The sequence below is a fragment of the Lutra lutra genome, chromosome 11 (genome assembly GCF_902655055.1).
Source record: "Lutra lutra chromosome 11, mLutLut1.2, whole genome shotgun sequence".
Lineage (NCBI taxonomy): Eukaryota > Metazoa > Chordata > Mammalia > Carnivora > Mustelidae > Lutra > Lutra lutra.
Genome location: NC_062288.1, coordinates 37,320,609 through 37,343,038, shown reverse-complemented (window position 1 = coordinate 37,343,038; position 22,430 = coordinate 37,320,609). Strand labels below are relative to the sequence as shown.

General features: G+C 40.8%; 1 protein-coding gene across 1 annotated transcript in view; it reads left to right on the top strand.

The window, feature by feature from the left end:
* CALCR (calcitonin receptor) overlaps window positions 1–17,388 on the top strand; it is a 154,815-nt gene extending 137,427 nt beyond the window's left edge. Inside the window, exons 10-14 of the mRNA XM_047695792.1 lie at window positions 991–1,051; window positions 1,136–1,202; window positions 3,947–4,165; window positions 4,879–4,920; window positions 15,224–17,388. Of these exons, the coding sequence (XP_047551748.1) occupies window positions 991–1,051; window positions 1,136–1,202; window positions 3,947–4,165; window positions 4,879–4,920; window positions 15,224–15,484 (650 nt within the window). The 3' untranslated portion in view covers window positions 15,485–17,388. The remainder of the gene's footprint in view (window positions 1–990; window positions 1,052–1,135; window positions 1,203–3,946; window positions 4,166–4,878; window positions 4,921–15,223) is intronic.
* The last annotated feature ends 5,042 nt before the right edge of the window (window positions 17,389–22,430 follow it).

Below are 22,430 nucleotides of genomic sequence, written 5' to 3'. Positions count from 1 at the left end.
GGTTGTTCTCAGGTGAAAACTCAATATTCTGAGGTAATGTCTTTTTGCATAGAATTCACAGAAAATAAAAATGTGGAGGTCTAACTCACTTCTGAGATACGTTTGTCAATCTGATGATAATTCTAAAAGCTCTTTCTACAAATGTCTCAACCAAATCAAGCAATATTCTTTTGGGCTGAGGTACATCTGAGGAAAAAAAAAAAACTATTTTGCAAGAACCACAACTATATTCTAGATGACACTTAGAGAATGAAAATTGATTTTAAAAAGAGATACCCTGACAGAATGCATTGCCGATAATGACCTCTATCATTCTGTTTATAAATTCAAAGTTGCTTTTTACTAGAACTTAGAGTTCAGTGAGGGAAGTAGACTCCAAGTTGCCTTCATAGAGGTTCTGCAGGCAGAACTTACAGAGGGTAGGGAAGGCAGTCATGCCCTGAAGTATTCTAATGGAAAGAAAATGGAATCGATACATGTGATATAAACAGACAGGAAAAAGAAAAGCCTACAAGAAATATTATGAACATCAACAAGGATTTCAGAGCAATCAGGCTATTGTCTCCGTAAGCTATCCCAGGTCATTGCCCTCCATGGTGACCTAACTCCTGTCTATTAAGCAGTCCAGTTCACATGCAATGAAGAGCCTTCTGGTCTCAACTAACAGTCATCACCACAGACATAACGATGGTATAATGGTCACAGTGAGAGTAACAAGGTACCTACCATCCTGGATAATTCTTTAAATTTAAATTCTTTTAATTACCTGGATGCTCTTCACAAAACTCTGAAAGCCGTGATGTTCTAACCAAGAGAATATTTATCGGGATTGACCAAAAATAGTTTGTGTAAAAACATCAGGGAAGTATCTTGACAGAGATATTAAAATTTGCCACCTTTTTTGAAGATAAACTATCATTTTCCACGCAATCATTGTTGTAGCTTAAGATCAAGAAATCAGGTGTGATTTCTGCTTTTTCACGTTTTTAGGATTCCCGCTGGTGCCAACCACTATCCATGCGATTACTCGGGCTCTGTACTTCAATGACAAGTACGTATTTTGGTGGTTTTTAAGTGAATGCATTGTAAGTAAAATGCATTTATATTCATGTATTCCCTCCCTCCTTGTTTTCAGCTGCTGGCTGAGTGTGGAAACCCACCTGCTTTACATCATCCACGGCCCCGTCATGGCCGCACTGGTGGTGAGAATTGCTTTTATTTATCTTGTTGTTGAGAATTGCTTTTTAAATCCATTATTAAGTGTTATCTCTTTGTGAAGATTTCTGTAAAGATGGCTCTGTGTCCCATATGTCTCAGGACTTCAAAATTAGGCTAAGGTAATGATGATCTATAATGAGATCATCTGTAACAATTCAATTTGAGGATCTTCAAATGAAAAAACTAATTTTTATTTAACACCATTGGGGAAGGTTGCATTAAGTTCATTTCTATACCCGCCGTCACAAAAATACAGTTTTCTTGAAACAACGCTATACCTACCTGCTCCTCATTAAAGGCAAAGATCAAGGTACTGAAGAATGGTAAGAAGATGTTATTGAGAAGGAAAGTGAAAATCAGAGTCCCTCTGCACCTTTTTCCCTGGTCTCTGCCAAACAAAACCATCTCTCATTTCATCTCTGGTCCGTGAGCCATCGTGGGAACTACCACTGAGCATACACTTCAGGCCCTGCACGTACATTGCCAAGGCTCTTCCTAACAGCAGCCCTTTGAAGTAGATACATCAGGACTATTGGTACTCATTAGGAAAACTAGACCCAAAGATTCAAGTAAACTCATTCCCAAATCACATGACTAGTAAGAAGTTGGGGTTGAGGAGAACATGACCATCTGCATGTATTTCCAAGCTCTTTGTTTTTACCCAAGGTTTACTCTATGGTAGTGAGCATGACAACCAGCCCATTTAATATTTAGACATTATTTTTCCCACTAGCTTCAAAAACAGTGCTTTTCCCTTGGAAAAAGAAAATGAAAAACAGTCCGAGTCATAAACCATGTTCTGCTCATGTACTGAAGAAGTATCCATTAGAAACTGATCAAACCAAGTCATCATCCAACCTGACTTCCTACTGCCCCAGTCTCTCCAGTGCACACTCAATTTCTTTTGCCCTCCTCCAGAGCAGTGATGGACCTGCCAGCCCAACTGTCCTCACAAAGACCCACAGATGTGGATCTTGAATATTTCCAATACCTCATAAGAGTTTAATTATTACTAAAGGTCTCTCTTCTTTCTTGAGTTTTGGGGGCAACTATGTTTATTTCTATTCTGGGTAGAAAAATCACACTAATCACTTAAAAATAAATCATGAATTAAATTTTAAAAACAACTTTGGTTTCAAAATTAATCTCCATAGCCAAAAGTAGTTTGGGACCCACTGCAATGGCTAATATTAAAAAGTGTGACCATACCAAGACTTGGCAAGGGTAGAGAACAACTGGAACAGCTAGAGCTAGAGGGAACGTAAAATGAAGCCACTTCTTTGGAAGACAGTTTGCCAGTTTCCTATAAAGTTACATATAAATATACATTTACCATATCAACAGGCAGTTCTACTCCTGGGTACTTACTCAAGAGACACGAAAACATATGTCCACACAAAGACTTGTATACAAATAATCATAGCATGTTAATTCGTAATAGTCAAATTGTGAAACCTTGCCAATTTCCATCAACAATAGAATGAGTAAACAAATTATGTGTATTATCCATGTAATGGAGTACTGCTCAGCAATAAAAAGGAATGAAATGCCAATATACACAACGTGAATGAATCTCACAGATAATATGTCAAACCAAAGAAGCCAGACATGAAAGAGTACATACTGTATAACACTCCACTTCTGTGGTAATAGAAATTAGTGGTCGCTTGAGGTGGAGGGGTTGTTGAAGCAGGAGATAACTTTCTAGGGTAATGAAAATGCTATTTTCTTGTTTGGAGGGGTTGCTACCCAGATACCTACATTTCTCTAAACTTCTTGAATGTAAACTTAAAGTCTCCAATTTACTGAATGTGCCTTACACCTGAATGAAGTCATGTTCTTTAAAAAATGTTATTAGGGACGCCTGGGTGGCTCAGTTGGTCAAGCCGCTGCCTTCAGCTCAGGTCATGATCCCAGCGTCCTGGGATCGAGTCCCACATCAGGCCCCTTGTTCTGTGGGGAGCCTGCTTCTCCCTCTGCCTCTGCCTGCCACTCTGTTTGCCTGTGCTCGCTCTCTCTCTCTCTCTCTGACAAATAAATAAATAAAATCTTAAAAAAAAAAATGTTATTAGAGGGCGCCTGGGTGGCTCAGTGGGTTGGGCCGCTGCCTTCGGCTCAGGTCATGATCTCAGGGTCCTGGGATCGAGTCCCGCATCGGGCTCTCTGCTCGGCAGGGAGCCTGCTTCCCTCTCTCTCTCTGCCTGCCTCTCTGTCTACTTGTGTTCTCTCTCTGTCAAATAAATAAATAAAATCTTAAAAAAAATGTTATTAGAAAGAAAAGAGGGCTGGGATAGCTGTCACTACTACATAAATTTTAGAGATGAATTCTTCAGTCCTCATTTCACTTTCTGGGAAGTAGTCCTGCCTAAGAGGAAAATCTCTGTAATGAAATGACCAGAAAGCAAGATCTAAAGGTGTCGGTTATGACTCTCCTTTGTAAAAATCATAAAAATCAAAGTGAAGAACAAACCACCCTCATTGGAATTAAACTTATTTACTTATACAGAAAAAAATGTTTTCTCGCTTGGACAAAAAAAAAAAAAAAAAAAAAAAAAAAAAAAAAAAGGAAACGTTCATTCAGGTCTGGAGAGGGTCTTCGGCTTATTACACCAACTCACAGTCTCTCCCGTCCTGTGATATCTGCTCCCAGGAACAAGAGTCAAGGAAAGCAGTCATCCTTAAGTCAGCCGGACCTGGATGATTTGCTCATAATGTCACATCTTTGCAGGTCAATTTCTTCTTCCTGCTCAACATCGTCCGGGTGCTCGTGAGCAAGCTGAGGGAGACCCAGGAGGCGGAATCACACATGTACCTGAAGGCGGTGAGGGCCACTCTGATCCTGGTGCCCCTGCTCGGAATCCAGTTTGTCGTCTTTCCCTGGAGGCCTTCCAACAAGATGCTTGGGAAGATCTACGATTACCTGATGCACTCTCTGATTCATTTCCAGGTAAAGAAGCTGGTGGTGTATTGATCAGCTGTTTGCTCAGCTAGTTGACGTAGGCAGAAGCACTTCTAAGGTCCATCTGTGATCAGAAGGACCTTTGCAATATATATAACCTGGAAGGGATACAGCTTCTCTTTTTCTCATTACCTGTTTCCCCCTTTTATTTTTGAATCTCAAAACCAAGGAAGAAAACGGGGGGGGGGGGGATGAGCTTTGAGAACACATCTTTCTGAGGACAAATACTTGTCCAGGGATGGACCACTGCACAGTACTGAGTACTGAGGACAGAGTTTCTATTCCCACCGTCCTTTCCACCTTTCCTTCCCTTATCCAGTAGTTTGAGGGAAAGCACATTTGTTTTGCCTTTATGAGGAGGAGTTTTGAAAATCAACATAACCACCGCCAATCAGTTTCCCAACCTGATAGCTAGCATCACAGTCACCAATGCTGTGAAAACACAGGGCAGAGAGGCAGATGTTCCTGTCAGTAGGAAATGTCTCCAGTGGACCCCAAGCTGAAAGCTGTACCCTCTTAAACTAGAACATTCTTACAGTGAAGCACTGAATATGAGTGTGCTAGTAATTGTCTTTCATCGAGCCTTGATTTGCTAATGCAATAGTGAAATGCTCCTCTTCAGGCAGTCTATTAATATTGATTCCTGAACAACATAACGCACCCAAAATTAATCTCAGTTCTATTTTTCCTCCTCTTTTAAGGGATTCTTCGTCGCCGTGATCTACTGCTTCTGCAACAACGAGGTAAGCGTGCATTTCACATAATACCATCCCTCGTTGATATAAGCCAGCACTTTACAGTTCCCAAAGGGCCTCTGGTCACATTTCATTTGCTCTCGCTTCTGCAGTTGACCTCACGGGGTTTCATGACATACGGGATCATGTATTTTTCCACTACTTCACATGAATCTTATCTGTGTTTCTATGGGAGAATTGTAGATATGACCCACATGGGCAGCTATGTTCTGATTTCATTGGATGGCATCTTAAGCTGGTCAGTCCCTTGAGCAGCAAGAGCGAGAGCTATTCTGGATTCTCCTAGAAACAGAAGTCGTGCTGCCATCCTTTTGGAAGACTCGGCTCCTCACTGGGGCTGAGCCAGGATCCAGCCAGTGTGAACTGGTTCACTGCTTTCTTGTCCTGTTGCTTGGTGCCAGTGTCATATCATGTCTTCGACATTGTGGCAATCCTCCTGAAGTTAATACCCCAAAAGGAGCCTCAAATAAGTAATTTATTATCTGAATATTTAGCTCAGTGAAATCTAGAGATCCACATGGCCAGTGTTGTCAGGCAGCGGTTAGCCAGAGTGCCCTTTCTTGCAATGAAATCTTCTTGCCTGGGACCCCAACTGTGAAGTAGAAACAGGGAGCTGCTTACTGTCCCTAATGCAAACTGGTGCAGCCACTGTGGGAAACAGCATGGAGGCTCCTTGGAAAATTAAAAATAGAACTATCATATGATCTGGTAATTCCACTACTGGGTATTTACCCAAAGAATATGAAAACACTTATTCAAAGAGATATATGTACCCCTATGTTTATAGAAACATTATTTATAATAGCCAAGAAATGGAAGCAGCCCAAGTGTCCCCTGATGGATGAAAGGATAAAGAAGTTCCGGTACATACATACAATGGAATATTACTCAGACATAAAACAGTGAAATCTTGGGGCGCCTGGGTGGCTCAGTGGATTAAGCCGCTGCCTTCGGCTCGGGTCATGATCTCAGGGTCCTGGGATCGAGCCCCACATCGGGCTCTCTGCTCAGCAGGGAGTCTGCTTCCTCCTCTCTCTCTGCCTGCCTCTCTGCCTACTTGTGATCTCTCTCTCTGTCATAAATAAATAAAAATCTTTAAAAAAAAAACAAAAAAAAACCAAAAAAAAAACAGTGAAATCTTGCCATTTGCAACATATATGTTAATTATACTGGAATTTCTTTTTAAAAGTGGAGCTGCTTAAATTTGTACCAAAGACCCAGGGTTTCAAGAAACATAGTTTGTAAGCTCCCTCATTTTTCAGGTGAGAAGCGTACACTCTAGGAAGAACGTGTGACTTGCACAATGTCGCAATCATAGTTCCATAACCAGGACTAGAACCTAGATTTCCTGATTCTTAATTAAATGAACTAAATATTCCACTGCACTGTAATACGTCTATGATTCCTCCCTGGAGCTTGGCTCATATACTTTTTCTAGTTATATACCACATGAATTGTAATGTGCAATTATTTTTTATCATTTTACATTGATCCCTATTTAGAATGATTCTATACCAAGGAAAATAACATTTGGTGAAGAGATCAACAAACGTATGATTTTTCCTGTTAGTAATTAGAAAGGTTTTCTAACCAGAATCAATTGATCTTTAATTCTCTACTCTATATTTCTTCAATTAAACAGGGAGTGCCTATAAGATTTTGCTGTTCTATGACGTATTATTTATCTCCAACCTTGTCACTGCTTTACAAGATTTTTGTCTCCCTCATTCTACTTTTTAATTGGTACATTTTATTCCTCCCTTCATCCATTCACCCATAAGCTCATTCCTTCATTCATCAGAAATAGATTGTCCATTCACTATCACTAGGGGCTAGACTGAAGGCCTGGGGTAGAAATGAAAAGTCACCCTTCTGCTGTCAGCTGTTAGTGTCTCTTTGGTTTTTTGTTTAAGAACAGCAAAAATACAGGGTGCCTGGGTGGCTCAGTGGTTAAAGCCTCTGCCTTCGGCTCAGGTCATGATCCAGGGTCCTGGGATTGAGCCCCACATCGGGCTTTCTGCTCACCAGGGAGCCTGCTTCCTCCTCTCTGCCTGCTTCTCTGCCTACTTGTGGTCTCTGTCTGTCAAATAAATAAATAAAATCTTAAAAAAAAAAAGAATAGCAAAAACTAAATAAATAAATAAGGTTTAGGGCATCCCATCTTTTATCAATTTCTATGAATGTATAGTCTGTCTTTTAAGTTGTTTCAGGTACCATACAAATAAAATTTCCACCTAAAGCAGTATCTCTATAGGGCTAACATAAAAATCAGGTTCAGAAGGTTCTCGTGAAAACACGAGAGGATTGCAGGCATTTGCAAAAATACCTCAACCCTTCCTTTGTTTTAACCATGACGCTGTCTTTGAAGCATCAGGCATAGAAAGCAAGCCAAGAAGTCCTCCTAACAACTGAACGTTTCTATTTCGTTTGAGTATGTTACTCTGCTTTTCAAAGCCAAGAAACCATCTCCATTTTAATTAGGATTCTTTTACCGGGGAAGCTACCAGTGTGACATTTCTAATAAGATAGAAATTTTGTACTGTGCCAAATGTAACATCACAGCCCCATGAATTTTAGGTTTGCGGCTCTCCACCTGGGCCTTCTGTGAAGGTGCTGTCTCTACCCCATCAACCCGGCAGGGCACGAAGTCCTGCTGGCTGGTCTCGCAGCTGCCACTGCCACTGCCGCAGAGCAATGTGTGGGCTTTGCTGGGAGCATGTTGATTTTTAGCAGAGATTTAAGGGCTGAGATGGCAGCTAGACAGTGCAGAAGGAGGTTTTCATTTTCATTTCTTACCTGCATGTTGTCAGTGATTCCCATTATGGAAATTGGTCAGATACCGACAGATAGACTAGAAGCAGGGAAGGAATTTGGAGAATGACAGGAGTAGGAATCAGGAAGCACCCACGAGGGCATGCTTATGGATCACGTATTTCCTACAAGTCTTCCAAGAGTGTGGATGTTGACCATGTATTATTAAGTATGTAAGGGACCTCAAAGAGATGATGACGGCTACAAAGATGCCCAGTGGTTCTGAGTCGCATCTTAAAAATGGAGAGAGCACCAACAAGACAGTGGATGTTCTCCCTTTCCATGGGTCTTGCTATTGTCCATGCACTGTGGGTAAAATCATTTGTCGATCAAAGTAGCATGATCAGAAAGATCTCAATTTAACAGTAACAGACTGGAGTGGATGGAAACTACCACTGCTTTTCTTTGTTGTAACTTGTCTTGCTTTAGAGAGCCCATCCCACCAGCTTCTAAGAGACGGCAGTCTCTTTCTAGAAAATATTTGGTTCCAAAGCCTTTATCCAAAGGTGCAGTTGGCAGGCCCTGCTGACACTCAGGGTGGCTCCCTCACTTCCAAGGAGCCTAGAGATCCTTCTCCTGTGTCGCTTCCTTGACCAGGCCCCAGCCTTGTTCTGCCACACCAGTTCTCTCTTCTACCCACTCAAGGAGCCCAGAGGGTCAGCCTCCTTTCTTCACACTGTGAAGGGCCTACAAGTCTGTCTTTAGCACATGTCATAGCCATTCCCACTCCACCACTCAGGCACCAGCTTGCACATGGTACCAGGCCAAGTATGGGACTTCTTTACATGACTATCAATTTCTAGACCTGTGCTCTCAGAATCAAAGAGAAAGACTTGCTGTACTGGGGTGTTTCTTTGGTTCCTGCTTTCTGTCTTCTCCCCATTTCCCCAGGTATTCCCACCATGAAGGGGAAATGCAAGGTCATTTGTGTCTCTGTATATCTCTCTCCCTCTCAGGACTGGAAGGGCTTTGTACTAACCACGGCTCCTTCCTATCCTCAGGGGACTCTCCCTACGCTATATCTTGTGTGTCCTCTATACTATGGCTTTTAGTAAAATTCTATTTCCAGGGTAGTATGGTTTTCACTTCATAATGCAAAGATAAGCTTTTCTATTTAGAAATTCTTTTTCTCACTCAATAAAACCTGGTTTTCAAAGCTGTTGTCCTTCTAGAGACTCAAGAAAGTCAGCTTTGAGACTCAAAGCTAAACAGTGATTTCTTTGTTCTAGACCAGTATTCTCAAACTTTCGTGTGCATCAGAATTGCCAGGGAAAGTTTGTTAAAACATAGAGTGCTTGACCCCTCTCAGAAGAGTTTCCTATTCAGTAGGACAGGGATGGGGCCTGAGGAATTTGCATTTTTGACGAGTTTCCAGGTGATGCTGATGCTGCTGATCAGAAAACACACTTTGAGAACCCACTGCAGGCAAAATCTAATTTGTTCTTCAAGCAATGAATGGCCATGACTTAATGAATGAGGGAGTTGCAGGGTAATGTTATTTAGGAAATATAATAGTTAAATATTTTCAAAAATATTAACCTTATCATAGATGATATTTATTTGTTGGTGTCTTCTAGAACAAGAAAACTTCTACAGACTAGAAAAGTACGTAGTGAATGGGAATTAGAAAGCCTAGTCTTATGATCATGAAGTACCCAATTTATCTCAAACTGTAGGGCATGTACATTCTGTAAGAAAAAGACCAGTAAAGATAATGCTCCAAAAGGTGAAAAAAATATCAGTGACAACTTTATGAATAATATTCAGAAGCATCCCTCAGTATCTAATTAACAGGGTTTAATAGGGGTTCCGCTTCAGAAAGTCATATAAAAGCATTTAAAGCATACCTCCAAGTGGATCTAAAGTGTTTTTAAAGTTCATGATTTTTCATCTTAAATTTCGATTGCAACAGGGCCTGTTGAGTTGTAGCATCAGCAAGTGAAGGTGTGAGGGAGCAGGTTTGAAAATCTTTCTGTCCAATGGATCAAAACTCCTGGGAATAAATCCCACCTTCCACTCAACAGTATATAACTTATGGTGCTTATGCTGAACTTGAGGAAAACCAAGGCCAAAGATGAAAGCATTCAAGTCCAATTGCGAAGATTCTGACCTGATTTTCTTTTTCACACATGTAGAAACTGAGGTCCAAATACACCAACCTCATATAAATGGTTAATACTAAAGCCAGGTGTAATACTTATGACTTCAAACCATCAGATCAGGGCTCTATTTTTTAAAGTGGTTAATAAAGAAATTGATACAATTAGGGAAAATGTAAAGTGATCTGTTAATTGCTTTTATAATGAGTGATGAATCTATATAATTCAAAACTTTGTATGTTATATTTATCACATGGGCAACTCCTAACATTTCTGATGCTTTTCAAGAGCAATGAAAAGTCTCCCTGTTTTTTTTTTTACCCCAAACAGATTCAATGCCCTTATTTTAGTGATCAAAGCAGCATCAAGCTCAACCTGTGGTATTGTAGGAGATAATTGCCCTATTAAACTATAATTATTCAAGTGTCTTTTACATCCTGCTAAGGGCCTATTCTTATATGTGAGGTTTACAAATTGAAGCAGATTGCCATCTCCACACAAAAGATTAGATTATAATTCGGGAATGCAATTATAGAAGGCTATGAACGTTTCTGTAATAATAATAATATTAAAAACATAAAATAGGCCTCAAACCCTTTGGCCTCATGCTGGGCAGGGTACTTCATAAATACACGTGGATATGCCAATGGGGATTATTTTCTTTAAATGTGAGGAGAAACAAAGCCTTTTTTTTTTTTTTTTTTTTTTTTTTGTCCTCTGGGCACTTTTACAAACTCACTCTAAACTTAAATTGTCTGCTTTGGATACCTCTAAATATCTGTGTAAGTTTTAGCTATAAAGACAGTGTTGGTATTTGAGAGATGCTGAATCCACAGAAACTGTCAATTCCCTTTGTCTGGGGACATCGCTTCTCCAAAAATATGCTGAAGCAGTATATTTCCTAATACCTCAACAGGGCATTTGATGGTTCCTAGATTATAAACCTGGCATTTAAAGCATTAAGGACCTACATTTAATAGACAGTATGACCCAAATAAAACCATGCCATCTCTTGGCTAGTCCCAACAGAAAAATAAATGGTACAGAAATCCAAAAGAAATCCAGGAAGTAGCAAGCCTGGGCCATGGAGCGCTCTGTAGAGACCTAGTGTAGAATGTATGAGATCAGCAACTATGTGTGTCATTGAGAGGTCTTTGTATTTTCTTAGCACTACCACCCTCCAAAAAAGAATATGACAGAAGAGTTTCATTTTAGTCTGAAGACTTGAGGTCAACATCCTGCCGTAATAACAGTACAGTAATGGCAATAATAACAGTAGCCTCCCTGTGTAGTACTTTAAAGCTTAGATGCCACTTTGATATATACTGTCACAATTTAATCCTTCCAACAGCAAGGTGAGGTAGAAGAGTTGTATTGAAGAAAGGAGTCTCAAAGAGGTTAACTATCCTACCCAAGATTACAAGGCTAATGTGGGCAGAGTGAGTTTCTTGACCCAAAGTTCAGTCCTTTCTTTCATGGCATCGAATGAGACCCAGTGAAATGATGCTATAGGTGGAAAAAGAACAGAAAGGTGGTGTGATGTGACCCAATGACAGTCTTCCTTTCCTGCCCAGCTGGTTGCCAAGAAGTGCCTGCTTCTGCTCATTTCCAAAAGTAGCAACTCATTGGAGCTCAAGAGCAGTTCCCAAAAACACACACCATGGCATGAGAGAAGACCTAGCAACAGTTGTAGGTGATCTGACACCCAGTGGTTTATGGTTTACCTCTGAAAGGAATTCAAGTTCTCAAAAAGCAATGATTCTAGGTCTCATATCAAAACCCATGAAAGAACATTTCAATTTCTCCATAAGGTTTTCCCTAGATGCTTTCAGCTCCCCACCCTGGTACCACCAGATATCAGTGCACTAATTATGGTCATTAGTGATCATTTTCTTGGCTGAAAGAGTTATGAACGCATTCTAGAATGGCTGTTGACAGTCCACAAGTATTTGTCGAAGAACTGCTATATGCCCAACAGCATGACATGTTCTGGGAATACAAAAATGAATAAGACATGGTTCCTGCTTTTCAGAATTTTCTTGTACAGGAGGAGAGAGAGACACAGCAAGTCACAATGTGATAGCGCAGTAACAGCAATAATGAGTATAGGTTACTGCAACAAGAGCACAGAAGAGAGACTCCTGACTCTGTCTGTATCAAGGGGTCAAGAAAAGTTTCCTGGAGAAACAGAGTTGAGTCCTGAAAAACAAGTTTGGGCACCAGTGAAGGGTGGGAGAGGGCCATTCCGGTCAGAGGGAGCAGCGTGAGCAGAGAGACCTGATGGGAAGAAACGATATAGCTGATGGAGAGAGACAAGCAGTTTGTTAATTTTGGAGAATTCAGGTCAAGGCCATAAGTGGCTTAAAACCACTCTGGCAGAGAGATGAGCCAACTCAGACAAAAGCAGTAGAATGATGGGAATTTTCCACTCCTGCCCCTGATAGCAGCTCTGTGCCTGGTGTCTAAGTGCTCTTACAGGACCCGAATCCCTTCTATCTGTGCTGGCCGAGTGACTGAAATAGAGGCATTTGGGGTAAATAGCTAAAAGACAAAACCATCAAACCAAGATTTCAGGTCACTCTGGGTATAGACTGAATTCCTTCTGAAGAGAATAACCCCAGTCCAGTTCAGCCCATTTGGAGTATGTCCCCCTACTGCTGTTTTGAATGGCAGCAGCCGAGTGCAGGAAGCCAGTGTGAGCAAGAGCACATTGTTTCAATTAGAGAGAGTAAATGGACCCAATTCTTCAGACTTTGTCTTCTCTTTGTGTCTTGACCTCTAGACAGAAATGTCACAGAGGGGGAACAAACTAGTCAATGCTCAGTTATTCAGCACTAAATGCAGATAAACTGTCCTAATTGCTTTTCTTCTTTACTGTTTCATTCTTCCTCATCTCTGCCTCTTCTATTCCTCCAATCCATCTTGTCCCCTCTAGCTGTATTACACCTTCCATCTGTACCTCTTGCACTAATGTGCTTAGGAAACCAAAAGAAGCAAAACACTTATATGAATCAATTTTCAACCAGTAAATAGCCCTAATAAAGAACTAGGCCGGATAGGAGCCTGAAGGTGTCAGACTATCAAAAGGGAGATACCTGACTCTCAAATCCAGCCACATTGACTGGCAGAACTTTGGAGGTGGTGGGGGGTGGGGTCAGCAAGGGGTGAGAATGGGAGAAAAAGTAGGAAATTACTGCTGCTACGCACCAACACTGTATGAGGTGATTCAAATAACCTCAGTAAGTCTTACTCATAACTGAATTCGTGTCCTGATCTCCTTTTTACAAAGGAGAAAAGTCTAAGAAAGAAAAAAACAAAAAACCAAAAAGACAAAAAAAAAAAAACCTATGCAGGCAACAAGCTGGGACCCAAACCCAAAGAGCACAGTCTTTGGAGTCGATGTGTCAACAATTAATGTTCTCATCCTGCCTAAGCAATGACCACAAGAAACAAATTCTATTTTCAGTTCAGTTCAGAACTTGATGGTCAGCTGTCTACAGTGTGTACTGTGGCCAAGCACATGGTCAGGAGCCACAAGCTTCCCCTGGTGTGGTGGTTCCACCACATTCCAGCGGTTCTGACCCTAGACACGTTACATAACCTCAGCCCCCATATGTAAAGTGAAGGGAACGGTAGCCATTAAATCAGCAGGATTAAATAAGTTCATACTAATTAAGAGCTTGGAAAACGGCATGTGGTAAGCCCTCGGAAAATAACAGTGACAGCTCCAACTTTTCATGCTGTCCATGACCCTCCGTACATCTTTTGTCAACACAGGGTTTGGCTACAAGGTACACAGCTTGACCATGGCACTTAAAGTTTTGGTCTTTGTCTCTTTTAAATAAAACTAGATAGATGCACATTAGAGAGTATACTCACACACTCATTACCTCCAAAAAACTAAAAACACAAAAACAGTTTGTTGCCACAATAATTCCAAATGATCGGAATGATCATTTTACCAAATGATCAGATTACCAAATTCGTCTGCCATTTGTCATCTTGAACTTGATGGCTGCTCTGCTGTATGAAGAAGAACCTCTCTTCAGTGACAAGTTTCATACCCTCTTGTCTTTGATGAATCATTTGACTGTTTTGCCGTTTTCTGAGTAAAATATTTAAAATGATATGAGAAATACTAATAATTATTTGGAAAGACTGTTCTGCTATGATACACAGAAAATGTATTTGCCACAGAAATTAATCAGCCTTCTATCATGCATATCGGTTTATAACATAAGTATGTTGTACTATCATTTATATCTTCTTTTAGATTCATACAAATTTGGCTCTTCACAATTAACTCATTACATGCTTTATCTCAGGTCATACTGTTTCCAGATTCCCCCTCCTGTGCCCCCATAATGGTTAGGTCTTACATTCAAGTTCGGTAGCAAAATAACAAAAGATGTATTAATAAATCGATGCAAATATTTTGTATAAAAGCATATCTCCTGTACTGAGCCACAGAAAATCAGAAATGTAGAGTAGATACTGCAGCAATAATCTCTATTTTAGTCTTGCTCAGCTATAGAGAAAAGCCAGAAGTTAGGAGATGACAGGGAAGATGAACTTAAAGACCAAACTGAATTCAGTTCTGAAGAAAGCAGAGCTAGACAAGCAGCGTTACTGCTTTTCCGCGGTGGTTATTGCGGTTTTCGTATTTAGAACTTCCTGACTTTAGCATCTTCTCCTTCTCTACTATACAGTTTATCATATTTGTAAAGCAAGTTTGGTAAGTTTGTTTACATATTAGAAGTTTTTTCATAGGAAGAGATTGAAATTTTATTCTTAAAAGCTTCATACTCCATTAACTAGAGTTTTATCCGGGGCGCCCCATCTCAAGCCATGCTGGAGAAAGGAAAATCCACATGAAACCCTTATAATGAAACCCCAGGCTGTGCTGTGGTATATGCATATGTATGTGTGTGTGTGTGTGTGTGTGTGTGTGTGTGTGTGTGTAAACAGTAATGTGCTTAGGTTTAGATAAAAACTTCTGCATTATCAGAGGTGGTAGCAGATAAAAACTTTTCAAAAATCTTTTCCTCTGATAGGACACCTATGCCATAATGGGTATAATAAAACCAAGGCAATTTTCATTCACTGGACAGGAGAGCTAAAGAAGAGACTTTTGCTCAAAAAGAGCAAACGACCTTGCCAGTGGTAGCTTAGGCAAGCAACTCATTTCTCTGACTTGAAGATTCTTCTCCCAAGATGGTATATATTCCCCAACCAGAGCGTGTGTACTGCAGGGTCCTTCGGATCAGAATTACAACTCAGCCTCCTTTGGCCTCTGATAAGCTCCACGAACTGTGCCCATAAGCTTGGCTTGGGTCGTTTCCGACAATTATACGAAAACAAGGTTCCCTTTTCTCTTTCAGGTCCAAACCACCGTGAAGCGCCAATGGGCGCAGTTTAAAACCCAGTGGGATCAGCGCTGGGGGCGAAGGAACCCCCGCCGCTCCGCGGCCAATGCCGCTGCCGCCGCCGCAGCCGCTGCTGCCGCCGCCGCGGCCGAAGCCGGGGACATCCCGGTGTACATCTGCCACCAGGAGCCGAGGAACGAAGCCGCCAACAACCTGGGCGAAGGGGGTGCCGAGGTCATTGCTTTGGAAATCATTGAGCAAGAGTCATCCGCTTGAATGTGAAGCTAGCGCAACATCGTGATCACTGAGCCTTCATTTCCTGGGAGACAGACAGACCATCCGTTTAAAGTGATCCCCATCCTCCCAGGAGCTGAGCATATCATTTGTGAAGAATTATTAAGTGAATTTGTCCATAGTAAATCTGGAGAAAGTTATCCTTGGTACTATTGCTGTGGGAGACAGTCTAGGAATGGGGTCTCCCACTGCATCCCTTGTGAACCCCATCTTTCATCTGGGACTGAGATGCAGTTGTCTTAGTGATGCAAGCAAAGTATCCAAGAAAACACACAATTAAATTGACCTAGTTCAGAAACAGGGTGCTCCTTGTTAATCTTGAGCCATTTATAACTGAAAAATTAAAAGCACGGTCACTATTTTTCTTTTTAACTCTAGACTTTGAATTAGAATATTTCTCTATTTGGCTATGGATCTGGTTTTTAATTTTTTTATTTCAATAAATTCTGACATTACTCAGATGTTTTACCATCCACACAATGTAAACTGCACAAATTACATGACCTCTGCAAGACCAAGTGGCTTTCTTATAGAGAGATGACTAAGAAGGTAGAGGGGAGACCTGCATTTGGCAGGAAGAGGCAATGTTTTGGATGAAAAAGAAATTTAGAGTCAATTTGCTTAAAACATTAGATGGGCCAGTTTGTTAACTGGTTTATTAATATCGTATGCTCAGCGTGGTTTTGGATAATCCTGTCCATCGAACAGGCCCTAACTGCCGTCAGGAACTGGCCTTCATGTTGAATGTGCTTTGGTTGCTGACATTTCTAAATGGGGAGGTCACAAAGAATCCATCACTAAATTTTTCACAAAACTGCCAAAAATATAATTTCTAGTGGAAGAGAATATTCTCTTTAAAGAGAGTTTTCCACTTTCTTAAGCTCCAGGATTTATAAAGCAAATCACTCTAAGGTTTATAAAGCAGATTACCTCTTGCCCTTGGGTGCTATCTAGCAGTAAAAGATAAATTTGTTTAAGACTGGTAATTAAAAGACTCCATATAAATCCATTAACTGCCTTCCACCCACCTTCAAAGCTTAACAAGATCTCGGGCTTTTCCAGGAAGATTCAGTAGGGCTAATTAGAAATCAGTTTGTAGTTGACCTTTTGTTTGATGCTATTAGCAAAACAGGAGGAGGAAAAGTAACTGCTACGAGTTGAACCATCTACCGGTTCATTTAAAATAAAAGTAGAGGGTCTTATTAAAGCCCAATATTATATTCCCATATCTCTCCTTACATCCTCATCATAAAATCTTCAAAAATCCCTGAACAAACCAGTTATCGTTACCGGCACCTAAAGTTCATTTGTGGATTTGCAACAATAATCAGAGTTACCATCATTTGATTTTGTGCCAAATGGGGAGATCCATTGAAACCCTTCAAATCTCAGATCTCATCTATGTCGATGCCACTGCCTTTCAGAGGTGATCTAGTTGTGGAAAAAAAACAAAAAGTTGATTTGTTCTGGTTAGATATTTAGTGCACCCAAAGAAAATTATATTCCTTCAGTGAAAATGTATTTTGGATACTAAAGTGGTTTATGTCTCCTTTACTGAATGTAAGGGAGGAATTGAAAAGAAGGTATTTTTCCAATCACAGTATTTATGTAGTGGTGTTCCTATTTTCGTTTACAAACATGGAAAACAGAGTATTTGAGGCAGCTCTAGTACAAATGTGATAATATATTGCTAAATATTCTAGACATTATTGTGCTATTATAGTAGGGGCTGACGAAACAACACAGCTTACCGTAGAATTATACATAGTGCCAAAATGATGTGAACTGCTTACGCTATGTATATGTATAAATTAATACAGAGTATGTTAAAAGCAAAAAGATGTATATGTGCATATTTTTCTACAGAAATATATTCTCATCTTTCATTCATTCATCATGTCTCCAGCTCATTCCATGTTCATTTTTTCATTTCAGTCATGCGCGGCTAACATCCCACTTAATTTGGGTAGCAGGAAGGGGAAAGATAATCCAAATAGGTTAGAAAACCATATGTAAAAACATTGAGGTTATTGTCTTTGTCAGTGTAATCAGCTTCCATCTTCAACTCTGCTATAAACTCCAAAGCACAGTTCTCATACCCTGGATAATGCAAAAACCACACACAACTATTGATCTCTCCGGTGCAAATTTGGGAAGCACAGCAAAGAAATCTAGGGCAAGAAGTATCCTTTATTGTTCTTGACTTTTTTTTTTTTTTCATTATTCTGGGACCAGACTTGAACTGTCCAACATCACATCAGATCATTAGAATTGTTACAATCATTGATTTTTAATATAGTCTGGGAGAGAGACTAAGATGGGACAAAAGGTGACTAATTAAATGTCATTAGAATGTATAAAGAGCACTATTGGAAAGATTTTGATCTAGAAAGCATAAAATGGAAAAAATGAGGATTAAATGAGAACTGTGATAGGCAAATAAAGGGGAACAGGAACAATTTGTAGGTTCTGCACACGATTCAACTACTGTCCTCCTGAGAGCTGGAGAACTTTTTCAGAAAAGATACATAAGGACTACATCTTTTCCCTTGTGTCCCAGTAGACAATACAGATATATATTATTACCCTTGTGATCCTGAAAAACAAAAGTAATTTTCCATCATACCATAAAACCTGACTCTTCAAGAGGACAACTTTAACTCAGATGGTCAGTTTCCCACCTGCTTTGATCCCCACTACAAAACAGATCTTTGAAAGATATCATGGTTCTTGAAAGAGGGAAAGATGTTGAAAAAGAAATGACAGAAACACTATTGTCATGGAGCTCCAACCCTGTTCATTCATTCCTTCATTCATTATCATTGATTCAACAGACATTTCATATACTTTTCATCTAGCTCCACAACAAACATTTATTAATAGTAGTTATCCTGGCAAAGTTTCTTTGCAGTGGTGACTGCTTCTCTCCTGTGTCAATGGTACAAATCAAAACCTACTAAGTGAACCATAACCCTAAAGCCATAACCACTGACATCTTTGGAGTGGAAGAACAAAGGGACCCATGCGGTTGGAACTGGTAGCTGAATGTGACCTTTCTTTTTTATTAGTGCTCGGTGGGGCAGCTCAAGTTATTAGAAACATTCTCAGAACAAGATCTCTGCATAAACGCATTTTCTTAAGAACAAGGCCTGAAACAGTGATTCTTCCATTGGCTAGATTACCATTCAACTGCTTATCAGGGGAGTTAACGCTTTAGAGTTTAAAAAGGTTATACATGAAGAGGGGAGATCAGAAGCCATATTTAGAAACACAATCAGGTACACTAGGAAGTTAACTCCATTTATTATTTTGAGAGGGGAGACAAGATGGCTCACTCCTAGCTTAAGTTTACATAAGATTGATTTTAGTGAATTAATCCATAGGTAATTTACGTGTCTGCAGGGGGGGCAACGGGGGAGGAAACAATAACTGGAAACAGAAAAGAAAGAATGGTACGTGCCTGTGAGAGTCAAGTAACGAGGAAAAACCACATTTGAAAAGTAAGAGCTATCCTTCTGATTATTTTTTTGTTCTTCGGGACACAGGAGTAACATCTATTTACCACCTATAAGTAATATGAAGCATTGAAGGAGTGAAAACACAATGTAACTCAGGTCAGGAAGATTTTCTAATAACATGCCTTCCTCCATTCGGATTAGTGAGCATCTCTGAAAGATTTCAGAGATTTTCTATTATCTTAAACATTGACCAACCAGACTCTCAAGTCACTGATCTGACTTACAGAAATTTCCACTTACAGAAATTCAATGCCTTGTCTCTAACTTTCCAGAAACCCTCTTGGCTGACTGACCAGCAATGCAGCTGCATGTCACAGCCGTCTCCTCTACTTAAGAGACTTATCTTATTTTAATTTGGAGAAATCGCTTCCCAACAAAATCTCAAAGTACTAAAAGAGAAGTGCTGAACAGAAATTCAGTAAAACCAGTTGAGATGTCTTTAATGAGGGGAGGAAAAAAATGCATTCAGAAGAGACAGGAAGTCAGTGTCCACACACCCCTGCCAGACTGGCTAATCAAGGCTCGTGCGCACACAGACTTGTTTCACACAGACGCCATGCACCAAAGCGTACACTGAGCTGCGAAGTCTCAACATGTGCGCACAGCACGGTGTGTGGCTACTCTCAGGGCTGCAAGCATTTCCCTCCTGTGCTCAAGCATGACAGCTTCTGTGTGCTGTCATCAGAAGAGGGGTATTGTCAGGGGGGTTCGTGTTATGGAGAGCATCCCTTAAATAGAGATGATTTAAGAAGACGAAAGGAACTCCAATCACGGAAATACCGTAGTCGATATGAATGGACTCCTAGACACTAGCTTACTTTTTGTAATCACTGAAACTGGTTTTATCCCCCATTTTAGTGATGAGGAAACTAAGTGAAAGAGGAGTTAAATAATGCACCCACCACAGTCACACAATTAGTAGTAAGTGGCCAGGCTAGGATTTGAATCAAGAGTAGCCAGTGCCTTTGTTTTTGAAACTGCCATCTTGGTTGGGTGGTCCCACCATCCTGTCTCTCAAAGTAAGACCGTCCGTTCCCCTCTTGACTTTAAAGGATACAGATCATTGTCTCCTGTTGACCAAGAGGATAGAGATTGTTCATAACATGTTTCTCTTTTGGTCCAAAAATAACTTAATTCATGGTCCATGGATTCCTTCAAAAAATGAGTAGTCTTTAGATGAAATTCAGCTTTCTATAGCTTAAAGGGTTTCTTCTATCGTGATGACTCCTTCTTCTACCCAGGGATATTTTTTTTTTCCACACACAGTGCCAGTTTGCAGCTTTTCCATTTCAAGATGTAGTCTTTGTGCAGACATTGGGGAGAAAAAACATGCTTTGGGAAATTCTCAGTGGACACCCCAGGCCTAACTTGAGACCTGCGGCAGAGCTGAAGAAGAGGAAGGCGGGCTGATTTTAGCGCTGTTTGTCATAAGACTTTCACTTACTGATTTTCAAGAAGGGAGGCCTGTACAGAAAGGACAATAAAGACCACGAACATGAACTCATCCATGGAACTCAGCATCAGGTGATGAAGAGAGGCAGAGTGGAGAAGGAAAAGGTTCAAGGAACTGTAGCACCAGCCAAGGGGGTAAAGTAGTTAGGGCTGCTGGCTCCACCTCCACAAATTGACCCTGGAGAAACTACAGAAATGGAGGGCACACATGCATTTTAGGAATTAGCATTTAATGGGGGAAAAAGGAAAAGGAAAAAAGAAATAAACAAAAATGAAAAACTCGGGACGCCTGGGTGGCTCAGTTGGTTGGGCAGCTGCCTTCGGCTCGGGTCACGATCCCAGCGTCCTGGGATCGAGTCCCACATCGGGCTCCTTGCTTGGCGGGGAGCCTGCTTCTCCCTCTGCCTCTGCCTGCCATTCTGTCTGCCTGTGCTTGCTCTCTCTCCCTCTCTCTCTGACCAAAAAAAAAAAAAAAAAGAAAAAAAAGAAAAACTCTAGGTTTCTCAAATGAGTGCACCACTTTGAGGAGAGGAAGGGGTCTAGACAATGGCTGGAGGCCACAGCAATAGAGCACAGGACAGACTTTTATTGTGTTCTGCTCTTCACCTTCTCAGGGCCTGGGACCTCCCCTACAGCCACAGGCCTCACTGCTGGTCCCAGGGTCCACAGAATACTCTCAGAGCAGCACAAAAACCCTAAAGGAGAAAGGAATTCATGAAAACAAGTAAGTTTGCACTAAGCTGCTACCCTGGGCATCCATTCCTCCCCTTCGTTTCTTCTCCAGCACCGCAAGACTGGTGCATTATAATTTGGTGGGGTGGGGAGGAGAGTGTCTTATCCCAATACTTCATACCAGTGGCCAGGTATAAGTGTTCCTGTGGAGTAGCAGCCCAGGAAAGTATCCAGGATACCCCAAGGTGACTTGGTCTTTACCCTGGGACTCACTCCCCCCATTCTCCTTAAATTCACCAGTATCCAGAAAGCCATGGCTTGGTCTTTGGCCACTCCCCAATAGACTTTAGAGACCAGTTACTACAAAGTCAGAGGCTCATAGGCCAAGATAATTCGACGTCTCCAGAATAGAACCATTCCCAAGGAGAGCCAACAAACTAAACAAAGTCTACAATAAACCAGTGTGATTAGGAAATGCTGATTAAAAATTCCAAGTAAGCTTGAAAACATATATTGAAGGACATAAGGAAAGATTATTAACAATACAGCAAGGAACAAGAAAGAATACAAAAGAACCCAGGGGAATACTGTTTATGAATAAATGCAATGGCTGAAATAAATCATTCTACATGCAATAATTGCAATGAATAACAGTTAATTAGTAAGATGGACACAGCTTTTAAATGAATTAGTAAGAAGATCTGATTAGGAATATTCCCCAGAGGAAGCAGGAAAGAATAAAGAGATAGAAAACAGAAAAGATAGAAAATAGAAAAAAGAGGTGGGGGGAATGAAAATGGCGGCCTTCCAGTCTCCGGCCCGGAGGAGCCCAGAGCCCGGGGCCCCACTCCTCAGTGCGCCCTCAGAGAACAGCGCCCAATTACTCCCGTCACCCTGGCCTCCAGCCATGCTCCGAGTTGACTGAGCCTGTGACCAGTTCAAGTGCAGAGCCTGACGTGGGACTCGATCTCACAATCCTGTGATCGACACCGGAGCTGAAATTAAGAGTCGGATGCTTAGCCAACTGAGCCACCCAAGCGCCCCTCAAAGTCATTCTTGAAGACAAATCCTTGCTTACGACTGTGTTCCTATTTGTTACAAGTAGGCTATGAGATTTCCGATTCCTTATATAGATTTATTTTTTTCAAACAAAACAAATTTAAAGTGGTGAAAAAACTAGATCGGTGTTTGTTTTTTCTAAAAAGGAGGAAGATGATTGTTTAAGCCTTACCCGAACTGACTGTTTTGAGTGGGTGGTCCCCAAAGATAGCTGCTGTCAATTCCTT